Source organism: Pollachius pollachius (genome assembly GCF_949987615.1).
Source record: "Pollachius pollachius genome assembly, chromosome: 4".
In the NCBI taxonomy this organism is placed as follows: Eukaryota; Metazoa; Chordata; class Actinopteri; order Gadiformes; family Gadidae; genus Pollachius; species Pollachius pollachius.
In genome coordinates this window covers 32,763,300-32,777,753 of record NC_136937.1, presented here as the reverse complement: position 1 = coordinate 32,777,753, position 14,454 = coordinate 32,763,300, and the positions used below count along the sequence as shown (strand labels likewise).

At 49.6% G+C, this 14,454-nt stretch overlaps 1 protein-coding gene across 1 annotated transcript; it reads left to right on the top strand.

The window, feature by feature from the left end:
- Window positions 1-3,234: 3,234 nt before the first annotated feature.
- slitrk1 (SLIT and NTRK like family member 1) lies at window positions 3,235-5,448 on the top strand (the record flags this gene model as incomplete). Its single annotated transcript, XM_079734288.1, has 1 exon — window positions 3,235-5,448. One exon carries the CDS (start codon window positions 3,235-3,237, stop codon window positions 5,446-5,448), a length of 2,214 nt encoding a protein of 737 aa, XP_079590414.1.
- Window positions 5,449-14,454: the final 9,006 nt, after the last annotated feature.

Sequence of the window (14,454 nt, the reverse complement as noted above, 5' to 3'; positions counted from 1 at the left end):
ACAAACACAAACGCAGAAACGCACACACACACACACACACCCACGCACACCACACACCCACACACACACACGCGCACACACACACACAAGTCACATTATGCAACATGACACTGAGTCTGCAGCACGCGATCGCTCCTTAGGAAGCCTTCATAATCATAATCCAATTAGGATTGGACTCAGCGATAAGAGGATTGATAGGACTGTGATGTACCCTGATGGCAGGGATTAGATCAGGGTCTGCATGGAAAGGGCATGGGGAAGCATTCCAATGAGAGGTGAGAGGGTGTTACACATTCATATGAATGGAGAGAGGGGGGGGGGGGAGGAGAGAGAGAGAGAGTGAGAGAGAGAGAGAGAGAGCATAACTTATGTTTCAACACACACATACCAGAGTTGTGAAAGAAAGGTCAAAATAAATAATTTGGAAAAAATGTAGCATTTCACAAACACACACACAGACACACACGCACACACACACACACACACCCACACACACACACACAAACACACACACTCACAGACCACACACGCTGCGTCGAATAAACAAACAGGTATCCAATTAATGAGCGTGTGTGAGGCGTCCGTGGCCGGGCCGCCCATCCGACCGCCCGCCTTACACTGGAAGCTTCAGCCAGCCCCATGTGGCCAAATGTACCAGTAGTATTCATTTAATTCATCGACTCCTAACTCATGCATTTTTCACACCCGCTGCGCCAATTCAAACAGAAGCGCCTCTTATTCGGGTTTCCACTTCAGACCTCACGTTCGACTCGTCCTTCATCGGACGGGAGCGCGTGCACGCGGCAAGCGGGAGCGTGCACGCGCCTCAAACCCCCGGCGGGGACGCGCACCAGGGACCTGCTGGAATGTGTGCGACACATCCGCAAATACGGCGACACCGCGTGTGCGCCGCGTGGTTATCAGCGCGACTGCACACCTTATTAGAAACTTCGCATGAGTTTGTGTGTGTGTGTGTGTGTGTGTGTGTGTGTGTGTGTGTGTGTGTGTGTGTGTGTGTGTGTTTGTGGAAGCCCGTGCACGCGTGCACACACACACACATTCGCATACGCACACACACAAACACACGCGCGTGCGCACACACACGCTTGCAAACTTCACATGATGGACACTGTGACACACGCATGCGCGTCTAGTGCGCGGGGTTAACGCATGTGCCCGACAGTTTGTTTTGGTTGTTGTTGTGGTCATGGTTGTTGATATAATTATTATCACGCAATCATTCACGCAAATTATTCTATTCTCTTCAGACTTCTGACCAGAGTGCCCCGCTGTCGCTTGGGAAGGGATTTTCTTCTTCTCCTTTGAATTACCGCATACAACAGTGCTCTGCAAAGCGAGGAGGGTATCGTTCCGTCAGGAGGCTTTGTCGTGTGCGGTTGCACACCGGAACGCGAGAGCGGAGGCTTTCGCGTCAGGGGCGGCTGGAGGACGGGAGAGCGGAGACAGCGCATCGGGAGCGGCAGCGCGTTAGGAGCGCCTTGCACGTCAGGAGCGGCGTCAGAACGTGAAATCAGTAGCAGCGCGGCAGGAGCGCGCAGCACGTCAGGAACAGTGCGCCAGGAGCGGCGGCAGAACGCGAGAGCGGCAGCAGCGCATCAGGAGCGGCAGCAGATCGCGAGAGCGGTAGCAGCGCGTCAGGAGCGGCAGCAGAACGCGAGAGCGGCAGCGCGTCAGGAGCGCGCAGCTCGTCCAGAGCGGAGGCAGCGCGTCAGAAGGCAGCAGCTTCAGTAGCAGCAGCGGCAGCAGCGGGAGCGGTTCAGCCACCCGGTGCACGGAGCAAAACGAGACGCGGACGGTTCCACCGGGCTTCTGATCCCGTGGCGCGACACCAGAGCACCGTCGACACACACCAACTTTATTTTCCTCTCTTTGTTTTGGTTCTTTTACGCATGGACCTGTACGCTTTCGGATAACGAACCGAACGGACCTAAAACCAGTTCATCATCCCAGTGCGCAGAGAGTTGGAATAAGACGAGTTCTTTATTAGAGAGGACTGGAGTGGAAGGGAACCGGCGACACGACGTCATGCGTCGAGGAGAAGCAGAAGACGACAGCGCGTGTGGACGTTAAAATATTTTTTTTTGCTTTTGGCTCGGGATCCGTCTCCGTCGCTCTCTCCCTCTCTCTCTGCCTCCATCAGTCATTCTCTCTCTCCCTTGTGTCCCCCCCCCCCCCCCTCCCTCTCTCTCTCTTGGTTCTCAGGGTCCGTTGACGGATTTGGCCGTTGCGGCTCATCACAGTGCGTTGGATCTTTCTACCACCAGCGGACCCCCTCATCTCTCTCCCTCTCTCTCTCTCTCTCTCTCTCTCTCTCTCTCGCTCCTCTCTCTCTCTCTCTCTCTCTCGCTCCATTTCATTCGCGATTCACGCAAAAAATCCAACCCAAGAGAAACAGAACGGAGAGGCAGGCGGGAGGTCGAGAGGAATGAGGAATGCGGGCTTTTTGGTTCGCGGTCCACCTCCTCAGCAGCAGCATCGCTCCGCGGCATCGCGACAGTGAATCCGTCTCCCCGCGGCACGGGGTGTGATTTCAGCACTGGGAGGGGAGAGGAGAGCTCCCGAGGTTCACCGCAACACGCAGAACGACAGGGAGAGAGAGAGAGAGAGAGAGAGAGAGAGAGAGAGAGAGAGAGAGAGAGAGAGGGAGAGAGAGAGACAGACAGAGAGCGGGAGTGAGAGAGAGGGGGAGAAAGTAGCGAAAGAACGAGAGAGACGTGAAGAAAAAGGAGCACGGATTTATTACCGTTTTGGCAAGGTCAGTGTTTAACGCACGAACTAAAAAAAAAAAGACGAGGGATGTACCGGAGAAACGCGACGGTTTGTTTTATATGTATTTTTATTCCGGGGCTCAGTCGTTTTCCTGAACCGGAGCACCGTCTGAGCGGGGGTTCGGTGTGAGACTAGACGAGGGCTTTTTTCTTCTTTTTTCCTTTCCTTCCCCCCCCCCCCCCCCTACCCACACCCCCCTTCTTTTCTTTTTTTTTATCTGTGGTGGTCGTTTCCAACTGGGAGTCTGGTCACACGCCGCAGGTTAGATGCAGCAGCATGGATATACTCAAAGAAGACCTTTTTTCCTCCCCGTAGACCTCCCTGCCACCTCCTCCCGGTCATTCCCCTCGCACCTCTCCCCCACCCGGGCTGCTGTATGTGGACCGATCGGCCCTCGCACACATGTCTTGATATCGGGAATGAGTCGCAGTTCGTGTTGATAAAATGCTGCTTCGGATCGCTCTGCTGAATGCGGCTCTTTGTTGTGTTGCGGCGGCGGCGGCGGCGGCGGCGGCGGCGGCGGCGAGCTCCACCAACGTGACAAGGGGGGTCTGTAAGGACCAGATATGCTCCTGCAACGAGGTGGAGGGCGATCTGCACATAGACTGCGAAAAGCGGAGCTTCACCACGCTGCGCCACCTGACCGGCCCCAGCTCCCAGTTCTACCACCTGCTGCTGCACGGCAACTCCCTGTCACGCCTCTTCCCCAACGAGTTTGCCAACTTCTACAACGCCGTGAGCCTGCACCTGGAGAACAACGGCCTGCACGACATCGTGCCCGGCGCCTTCCTGGGCCTGCAGCTGGTCAAGCGGCTGCACATCAACAACAACAAGATCCGCTCCTTCCGCAAGAGCACCTTCCTGGGCCTGGACGACCTGGAGTACCTGCAGGCCGACTTTAACCTCCTGCGGGACATCGACCCCGCCGTGTTCCGGGACCTCAACAAGCTGGAGGTGCTGATCCTCAACGACAACCTGATCAGCGCCCTGCCCGTCAACGTCTTCCAGCACGTGCCCATCACGCACCTGGACCTGCGGGGCAACCGCATCAAGACGCTGCCGTACGAGGGCGTGCTGGAGCAGATCCCGGGCATCGCCGAGGTGCTGCTGGAGGACAACCCCTGGGACTGCGACTGCGAGCTGGCGTCGCTCAAGGAGTGGCTGGAGAACATTCCGCGCAACGCCCTGATCGGCCGGGTGCTGTGCGAGGCGCCGACCCGCCTGCAGGGCGGCGACCTCAACGAGACGTCCGAGGCCGACCTGTGTCCGTCGCAGAGCGGCGGCGTGGACTCCAGCCTGGTGGCTCCGCCCACCCAGGACGAGACCGCCGCGCCGGCGCCGGTTCCTCCGGGGGCCGCCCCGGGCCCGCCGGGGAGCAAGGGGGACCCGCGGCCGACGCAGGCCAAGCCAGGCGGCGGTGGCGGCGAGGCGAGCGGGCCCCCCTCGACGGGCCACGGGCCCAAGTCGCGCTCCAAGTCGCGCGAGAACTGGCAGTTAAAAACCAAGCCCACGTCCGGGACGGGCGGCGGCGGCGAACGCGACCAGCAGCTGCTGCCCAACTCCACGCTCTGCCCGCAGCCCTGCAACTGCAAGCTGATTGGCTCCCGCAAGGGGCTGGGCGTGAACTGCGAGGGGAAGAAGATCGAGAGCCTGTCGCACCTCAAGCCCAAGCCGCTGAGCGCGCACGAGCTGAACATGCGGGACAACAACATCCACGCCGTGAAGAAGAACCAACTGCTGGGCTACGTCAGCCTCAACCTGCTGGACCTGGGCGGGAACAACATCAAGTCCATCGACAACGGCACCTTCCAGAACCTCACGGAGCTGCGCTGGCTGTACATGGATAAGAACTACCTGGACACCCTGGTGGCCGAGATGTTCGCGGGCCTGCAGAACCTGGAGTACCTGAGCATGGAATACAACGACATCCAGCTGATCGTGGCCGGCGCCTTCAGTCCCATGCCCAGCCTCCGGGTGCTGTTCCTCAACAACAACCTGCTGAAGGCCCTGCCCGTGGACGCCTTCCTGGGGATCTCTTTGTCCAAGATCAGCCTGCACAACAATTACTTCACGCACCTGCCGGTGGCGGGCGTGCTGGACCAGCTCAACTCCATCATCCAGATCGACCTGCACGGGAACCCCTGGGACTGCTCGTGCAACATTGTGCCCTTCAAGCAGTGGAGCGAGAGGCTGGGCGCCGACGTCATCGTCAGCGACCTCAAGTGCGAGTCGCCCGAGGAGTTCTGGAAGCGCGACTTCCGCCACGTGAGGAACGACCTGATGTGCCCCAAGCTGTACGACTCCAAGGCAGCGGCGGCGCCGACGTCGCCGTCCAGGAACAGCACCTTCACGGTCGACTCGGGCACGCGCTCCACCTCCTACCTGGAGCCCAGCCGGGTGTCCATCTCGGTGCTGGTGCCGGGCTTGCTGCTGGTGTTCGTGACGTCGGCGTTCACCGTGGTGGGCATGCTGGTGTTCATCCTGAGGAACCGCAAGCGGTCGAAGCGGAGGGAAGGGAACTCGTCGGCGTCGGAGATCAACTCGCTGCAGACAGTGTGCGACTCGTCGTACTGGCATAGCGGCTCGTACCACGCCGACGCCGGGGCACACCGGGGCTTCGACTGCAGCGTGCACCTGTCGGCCGGGAATGACGGGTAGATACACTGATACGCGCAAACACAGATGCACACATGCGTAGACACACAGACACACGCGCACACACGCACACATACGGATAAACGAGCCTGCAAACACACAGATACACGCAGGCCTACACACAGATGCACACACATGCATACATAGACACAGATCATAGGTGCACGCACACCTACATGAGTACACACACGCACCGACACACACAGAGATCAACACGCACACACACACTCACACAGATATACATACATACCGAGTTACGCAAAGACACACACACACACACACTCACTCCAAGAGATACAGATAACTTCACAGATACACACACACACACACACTCTCACAGATACACACACATGCACACACACACACACACACACACACACACGCCAACGACTGCTTTAGTAGTGAGCTTATATACCAACAGTGGATTACAGATCTGTATAGAGACTAACTCTGGGGCTCGACACAGACTGTGGGATTTTTTTCACTTTGTCACTTACCAGGAGCTACGTCTTTTCATTCGCTTTTCTTTACACGGAGACCAGTGAGCGAGTCCAGTCGGGCCTACACACTGCTGTAAGATATGTATATGCTACGCTGCCTCGGCTATGATTGGCGCAACAGGGACCTCTGACCCGTCGGAACTAACTATTTTGGGGGTTTGGCGGGGAGGGGCTTTGGGGGTTGGTGTTGGGGGTGGGGGGGAGACCAAAAGTGAACGTGCGCCCAGATGAAGTGATTTACAGGACTCGGGAATGGTGCACGTGAGCATGAATGTATTGTAAATATTTGGGACCGCCGATGTACCATAAGATCTTGCATGATGATATCTCGCATGGTTTCAACACCACGACACACAGCCGAGGAACCTTGACAACCACGGTTACTACGGACAACGATGCCAACTCTGACTCGACCTCACCCCACCCCCCCCCCTCTTATATCATGTTTCATTGATCACCATGACGACTCAATAGATATTAAGAAGTATATATGACTATAAAAAAGTGCCATTTCTCTATTTTTGGGTGAATCTGCGGTTTGAGGTTTTGTGTTTTTTTTTTTTATATCGATTTTGTTCCGATGGGAGGAGGAAGAGAAAAACAAATACAATTTGGATTTACTTCGGGAAAGATGACTCGTGATGGAAAACTGGAGAAACTTTCCGATTGCATGTTATGTTTTTTTTTCCTTTGGTTCTGTTATCATTTGACTGTCGAGGATATCAATAATAATAGTAATAATTGGGGTTATTTATATACTGTGCTCGTTGGCGCAGATTAAAGCATAAACTGCGGCCATGCTGTCATCTCCTTTATGAATGTAAACTGTTGTTCTTTTTATGGTGTGTGCCAATCGTTGACATAAAAAGGATACCGGAAGCTTCTCCAGAAGAGCAGATGAGCATGACCGAGTGTGCCGTCTCTAAACACTTCTTTGGCGGCTGCATCGTTTATGTAGCTCAAATGAGTTATGTGGCTTCCTGTGTTCATATATTATAGCCTGCTTTGGGGAGGGAGACGAGGAACAAACACAGACTCCAAAATATGTTACATGGGCGTTTTTCTACCATCATATTTTTTCAAAAATCGAGAAAAAATGTTTTAGATGAAAAAATATATATATACATATATATATATATATATATATATACATATATATATAAATCTACAAAATTCGACCTGTGTATAAAGTGCATACAAAACTGAAGACTTATAAGAGTAGCGGTACTTTTTAAAAAAAAAAATGAGAGAGAAAGAAAGTATTTCCTTCACCCTCAAAAGCATTTGGCTGTGATTCTCATTAAGTATATTGCCAGCTTTTGTAAAGCCATTTTTGTTTTTTTACGGTCCAACCAGAGAAATTCTAACTCACTTCTATATTTACTGCAACACCTGCTTAAATCGGGACATTTGAAAGGGTAATCTGAAGAAGAAACGCTATGTTTGACAGAATATGGCCGTAACACACGTGATCCAAAATGGCGTCAAGATGGGGCAGAGAAACCGCTTCTGGAAGTGACAGTTGAAAGAAAATCCAAACGATTTGATTGGCTGAAACGTGTCATGTGGGGATGTTCATTAACCAATGCCATGATGACTTGTATACCTGACATGACTTTTATTGGATCTTCTTCTCACAGTATACATGTCGTACGAAAAAGCAAAACATAAATATATATGTATTCATACATATATATTTACAAAGAAGGTATTCAAGGCGGTGGCATACTTTTAATACAATATAGTCTAAAAAGAATATACATTTATCCCTTTTTCTCTGCCATATCGGGTTAACGGATCGAAGGAATGTGCAATCTTGTTACTTTATGTTTGTTCTGTTTTATGTTTTGTTTTCTCTGATATAAAAATCACAGTGCTAATAACATGTGCTATACTTTGCCAATTGTTTTTGCCAACCATATGGGGGATGGTTTGGTGGGGGGGTTGGGGATTGACGATGATGTACAGGATTGACTTAGCATGGGTTTATACTGTTAAACCAAACCCCTCCCCCCCTTGCCTATTTGAAGCTAATAGGCTACATGCTAACTCCTCATGAGGTAGACTGTCGCTGTCCACGGTGCTGAGACCAGATCTGACTCGCCTAACTTTGAGTGTGTGTGTGTGTGTGTGTGTGTGTGTGTGTGTGTGTGTGAGTGAATGTGTGTGTGTGTGTGTGTGTGTATGGGTGAAGATGCTGTATGTGTATGATTTCATCACGTGTTAATGTAGTGTGCGTTTGTGTGTGTGTGTGTAAGTTTGTTTGTTCTTTGTGTGAGTGCGTATATTCATCAGAGTGTGTGTGTGTGTGTGTGTGTGTGTGTGTGTGTGTGTGTGTGTGTGTGTGTGTGTGTGTGTGTGTGAGTGGGTGTGTGTGTGTGTGTGTGTGTATGGGTGAAGATGCTGTATGTGTATGATTTCATCACGTGTTAATGTAGTGTGCGTTTGTGTGTGTGTGTGTAAGTTTGTTTGTTCTTTGTGTGAGTGCGTATATTCATCAGAGTGTGTGTGTGTGTGTGTGTGTGTGTGTGTGTGTGTGTGTGTTTGTGTGTGTGTGTGTATGTGTGTGCGAGTGCATTTGTGAAAGTGTGTGTGTGTGTAGGTGTGTGTGCGTAAGCGTGTGTGTGCCCCATCCTGCGTGTACAGACAGATAAGCTAACGGCTAACCTCCTTTACCCTCCCACTGTGTAACCAGAGTCTGACCTTGGGGAGCAGCTCCCTAGAGCTGGAAAAGCAAAGTCACTCACTGGCTTTTTCTATGTCCAAAAAGACTCATTCACCCACAATGCATTTCTGTGTCCTTAATGCCGTCTGTCCAATCACAGCGGCTGGGGTGTTGATGGGTAGTTCTCTCTTTGTCTATTCTGTAGAAATATTATTGTTGCCATAACCCGTGGAGAAGTAATATTATCATTTAAAAAAAAAGGTAATGCTGTGTTTCAAAGTTACATTTAAATGCTTTGCGATTATCTGACCTGCTTCTATTTTGTTAAATAAAGTGTGGTTGAGGTTCAGTAAAAGAAATACAAAAAAAACAACGACAAAAAAACAACAACAAACATGTTTTCTTATTTAAGGATTTTACTGAATTTGACGTTTGTAGGAACGTATTACAGGTTTTTGGATTCTCACTTGTTGACAGTATATTCATCTGTTTATTTACCCTGTCCAGTTTAGTCAGTTTAGTCTCCATAGGCCAGTTCAGTTTTTTTAAGAGTATCTGGTGTGATAACAACACTGTGTTCAAAGCATACTTTAAAACAGAAATGTGTTTCTGTAACCACGGAAACTAGAGGTTGAAGACCATTACTATCATTATCCTCATTTGTATTATTATTAATAGTATTATCATTATCGTTTGGTGTTGAAAAAAACCCTGGTTAAAAGTCTTATCGAGGGAATCCTACAGTGACGACCACAAATTAAATAACGTTAATAACTGAATTCACTGCAATGCTGTGCTTAATTCCTACTTCATCTTCCAGTGGGTTCAACATCGTGATTCAAGTGTGTAACTAAACAACCTGTCAGCTGGTCAACATCTTCCCTCCCAGCATGTCCTCGACCGGCTTATCCTGACCGGAGGTGGCGGTTTGAATCCATCAAAGTCTGGTCAACACGGTTCAAGTGACGCCAGGCACAGAGGCACGCGAGAGACTCCGTTAACGAAAAAGAAAACACAGCTTATCTCTCTCCCTGGGCGCTCGTATCAATAGCACACCAAGGGCGGTCAAGCTTGGGCTGATTCAACCGCTTTGTGTTTTTACCGCTGTCAACTGCTATTTAGTCATTACCACAAATTGCTTTATCCAAACAGACGCTATTTCCCATTTTCTAATCAGTTATTAATGAGCAGTGAGGGGTTCTGGCCTATCACAGGGAGACGCCTACAGCGAGGTTGTGGACATGAGTGCTTTCAACCCAAAAGGAAACTCACAAAATGGAAAAACATAGGGAGAACATTATACAAAGCCCTGTTAAACGGAGAGGACTTCGGATTTGGCTTCCCTCAAGTGACGAACCGCCCATCCATTGCATTTGGAACATGGTGTTGTGTTAATATTATTCCTTCATGCCGCTACCAATCTCTCCCTCGGCCTTCATCATTGTACTACTCGGCCAAGGGTTATGCTTTCCGCATACTCAAGTTGCTATGCCGATGACCGAAGCTCTTTCTTCCCATGTGCAATTGAATGTCAAAGAAATGAATAAGTGGCCCTCTTTTTGTACATTTGTAGCATGCACACATCAGGCGGGCCGTGGTTCGATTGACTGACTGCTTCAGGGTGGAACAGTTGGAAAGCTCGTCATTATTTCAACCATTGAGTCGATTTGATGGAGAGAAGGGGGAGGGGCTGGTTTGACATGCTGTGCTCCTAGCTACATAGCTCCAGAATCAGGCAAGTGTATCGTGGTGAGGTAGCTAACACTAATGCTAAGACTCCGGCAAGATGGCCCCTAGCTCTGACGTGCTCTTTGGTGACTTGCTGTGCTCATAGCTGCATAGCTCCAGAATTAGGCAACCCTGGTAAGGTGGTAGCAGATAACGCTAAGACATCCAGCAAGTTGTGTTCAAGGTTGTTCACCTCACAGTGAGCTTTGGCCCCTAGCTCTGATTCAGATTTTGTGTGTGTGCGCTTGTAGCTATGTTGCACTAGAATTACCCAGGTATAGTGTGGTGATGAAGTAAGCGGTGAATGCTAACTACAATGTTGCTAACTAAAGTTAAAGCTAACGGTAAATGCAAAACAGTTTCAGCCACGGTAGGAAATCATCAAGGTTGTCACAATTAGCTTTAGCACCAAGCCCTGGTTCTTATTGTAGCTGCGGAGCCCTGGAATTACCCAAAAGTATTGTGGTGAGATAGGTCCAAGCTACCAAGCTAGCAGTGAATGTTAACGCTTTGAGCAACAGTGTAACGTAATTAAGCTATTTCTCGTAGCACTTAGCGTAAGTGGAGAGCTCTCGTTCTTATTGTGTTGCTCATTTGTAGCTAACGTGCTGGAGAGAACTGGAATGACCAACAGGTGCTCTGGAGAGGAAGCTATCCCCCCAGCTAGCGGCTAATCCAGACACTTCCAAACCGTTTAGGCGGTTTCTCATCCGACATAGCTCACAGCACTGAGCTCTACCTCTGATTGTGTGTTTGGTGTTTGTGTGCTTGTAGCCATATATCTCGAGAATTACCCAAATGTATTCTAGCGAGGTAATCCTCCTCTCCGAGATAGCAGTTAATGACAACTCTTTCAGCAAGATTGTAACATCATTACAGTCACTCCCATCACACTTAGCATTAGCACTTTAGCAGCTCTCGTTCTGGTAGCGTGTGCTTGTATATACACGGCTCCATCATTACCCAAAGGTTTTCTTTCAAGGTAATGCCCCCCTCTGATCCTCCAAGCTAAATGCTAATGCTACGATGTCCAGCAACAGTGTGATATCATTAAGGTTGTTCTAATCACACTTACTTTATCAGGTTGCTCAGATTGTGATTGTTTCTGTGTAGCTATGTAGCTCCAGAACTGCTTGACTGTAAGCAACAGAGGAAATCCCCCCTCTGCTCCAAGCTAGAGGATAATGCTAACACTCTGTCGTTGCGACATCATTCGGCTTCTTAATTTTAGCGAGTAGGTAGTTCTCTTCTCCCCCGAGCTTGCGACAAATGCTAACACTGTCAGCGTTTGTAGCATAAGGTCGTTCTCACAACACTTGGCTGTAGCGCGTGTAGTGAGTCGATGTGTGGCATTTTGCCCGCGGTAAGAGAGGCAGGGTGTTCTCTCTCTTTGTAACTCAGATGTTAGTCATGGGTGTGTGAAATGCATATTTGTTCCTATAAGGAAGGCTATCCGTTAAATTGACTTTTGTCGCTGGAAGGGAGAAATGTCACTGTCTCTAAAACGCCATTTTTTAAATATTTCTCGCGATGACTGGGGCTGAATCGTCGGTGGCACCATTTTATTGTGTTATCTTTAACGTATATTGTGCTCTGGAGAGATGTGCGTCATTTGCTGTTCCCTTGCAACGCATGTGCCAGTCTAAAACAATCCCAGCAGGTGGATGTTGTTGTTGATCAGATAAATGGAGATTACGGCATGTATATTTTTAGAGGCAACATCAAGTTCCAATATCCAAAAAGGGATTTTTCTGTTCTTTTTCTGGTTTAAAGTGTGTTGTGCTCCAATGAGTGCCAATCAGGACTCCTCTCGTCATCATTAGTAAAGTATTATAAGTAGTATTCCTTTTTTTCTCTTACTGATTTCCGAGGCAAACCACTCATTAGGCCATCGACAGCGGGGAGATTTGACTCTGCCGTTGAACGTGCGTCGTTGAATACGAAAAAATCTTCCCACTGGATATCCTCACCCTTATGTCACATACACAAACACACACGATGGTAACAGGCCTAAACACAACCAGCCAAATAACACAAATGCTAACAAAATAAACGATTATCTCCGTGGGATCAGCGGGGGAGACGTGTATGTATAAAGCCAGTGAATAAAAGCGGCCATCCCTTCCGACAGAGTCTCTCATCTCCGCTACCTAATTACATCCAGAGAGACGGATCAACTACACAGGGTGAGACGGGTGAGACGGGTGAGGCTTGGGGGAGGGGCTACTTGCCGCAGGGATAATTTCACAGAGGGGCACGGACCTCCGCAGTCTGCTGTGGTACGCTGCAGTCTCTCTCTCTCTCTCTCTCTCTCTCTCTCTCTCTCTCTCTCTCTCTCTCTCTCTCGCTCTCTCTTGCTCTCTCGCTCGCTCTCTTTCCATCAATTTATGTGCGTCTATGTCCCTGTGCAAGACTCTCTCTCTCTCTCTCTCTCCCTCCCTCTCTAATTGTGTGTCTCTCTCTCTCTCTCTCTCTCTCTCTCTCTCTCTCTTTCCCTCTCAGCCAGTTTAATACCATGTATTTACATACCGTGCATGTGTGTAAGATTGCGCCTGGGGGAGATCACTCGGGCAATCACTCGCAAAGCCTGAAGCATAGCTTAATTGTTTCTGGTTCATCAACTCATCACTGGGAAAATATCTCACGCCTGCATGCAAAAAAAAACTGGAGAATACTTTCCCTTATCCGAGTCGATGCTTTGGTGATGGTGAGAGGATGACACATGTTGTGGTGACGGTGATGAGGTCGGAGTTGATGGGATTGAAGATAAGGCGTTGACGGTTCGGCAGACGATGGCTATGAAGAAGATGATCTGGCGATGGCGGAGGGATGAGATAACATGACCACGAGCGTTTCACTTGAACGCTGCAATCTGTAATGAGGTCAATAAAGTCATGGCTCGCGCCTGGAGGTAGAGCCGAACGCAGAGATCAGACTCAGAGGGGTGGATGTAAGAGGAAGCTTCACTTAATGTGAACAGGCGGAAACAAGCCTACAACAAACAAGGAACCGAACAACTGGCTCCGGGCTAGCCAGCTCAGGCTAGGAAGGTCAGGGACAGGGTGAGCCAGCTCAGGCAAGGGACCTGGGCGAGACAGGTCAGGAACAGGGACAGCTAGGTCAGAAACAGGGCTAGCTAGGTCATAAACAGCGCTAGCTAGGTCCTAAACAGGGTTGGGGAAAACGGAAACAGGGCTAGTACGGTCAGAGAGAGGGCTAGGCAGGTCGCGCTCAAAGCTTGCTGCCAGAAATCGGGATAATGGAGGTATCTCTGCCGGCTTCATTTTGTTGGTTTCGTCTGTTTCGGCTTGTGAACCAAATTACAAAGATGCACAGGGGGCTCTGCGTCATCTAAAGGCTCTGTAAAATGAAGAGCGCACTCCAGGGGCCGATGCTAGGGAACCCGCGTGGAACACAGGTGGGCAGGATGACCAATCAACACAGGTGAAGAGGATGACCAACCAACACAGGTGAAGAGGATGACCAATCAACACAGGTGAAGAGGATGACCAACCAACACAGGTGAAGAGGATGACCAATCAACACAGGTGAAGAGGATGACCAACCAACGCAGGTGAAGAGGATGACCAATCAAAACAGGTGATCAGGATGACTCATCAACACAGGTGAAGAGGATGGCCAATCAACACAGGGGAACTAAGCTTCAGACCCCTAAAACACAAGATTGCAAAAAATAAACTATTTACAATAAGGTACACAAAAACGTGGGTAGTTACTGAGGAACAAATGATGAATGACCAGGGCCTTAACTGGGACCCTAACGGGGCCCTAACTGCGACCCTAAGTGACAGTTATTCAGTAACTACTGAGGAGTTACTGGTAAACAGACTAGGGGATATTGTATTATGGTTCAATAAGCTTAACTACTGGTGAACGAATGATTCAAAAAGCTTCACTACTGGTAAACAAATGATTAAAAAAGCTTCACTACTGGTAAACGAATGGTAAACAAATGATTCAAAAAGCTTCACTACTGGTAAACGAATGGTAAACTAATGATTCAAAAAGCTTCACTACTGGTAAACAAATGGTAAACGAATGATTCAAAAAGCTTCACTACTGGTAAACGATTGGTAAACTAATGATTCAAAAAGC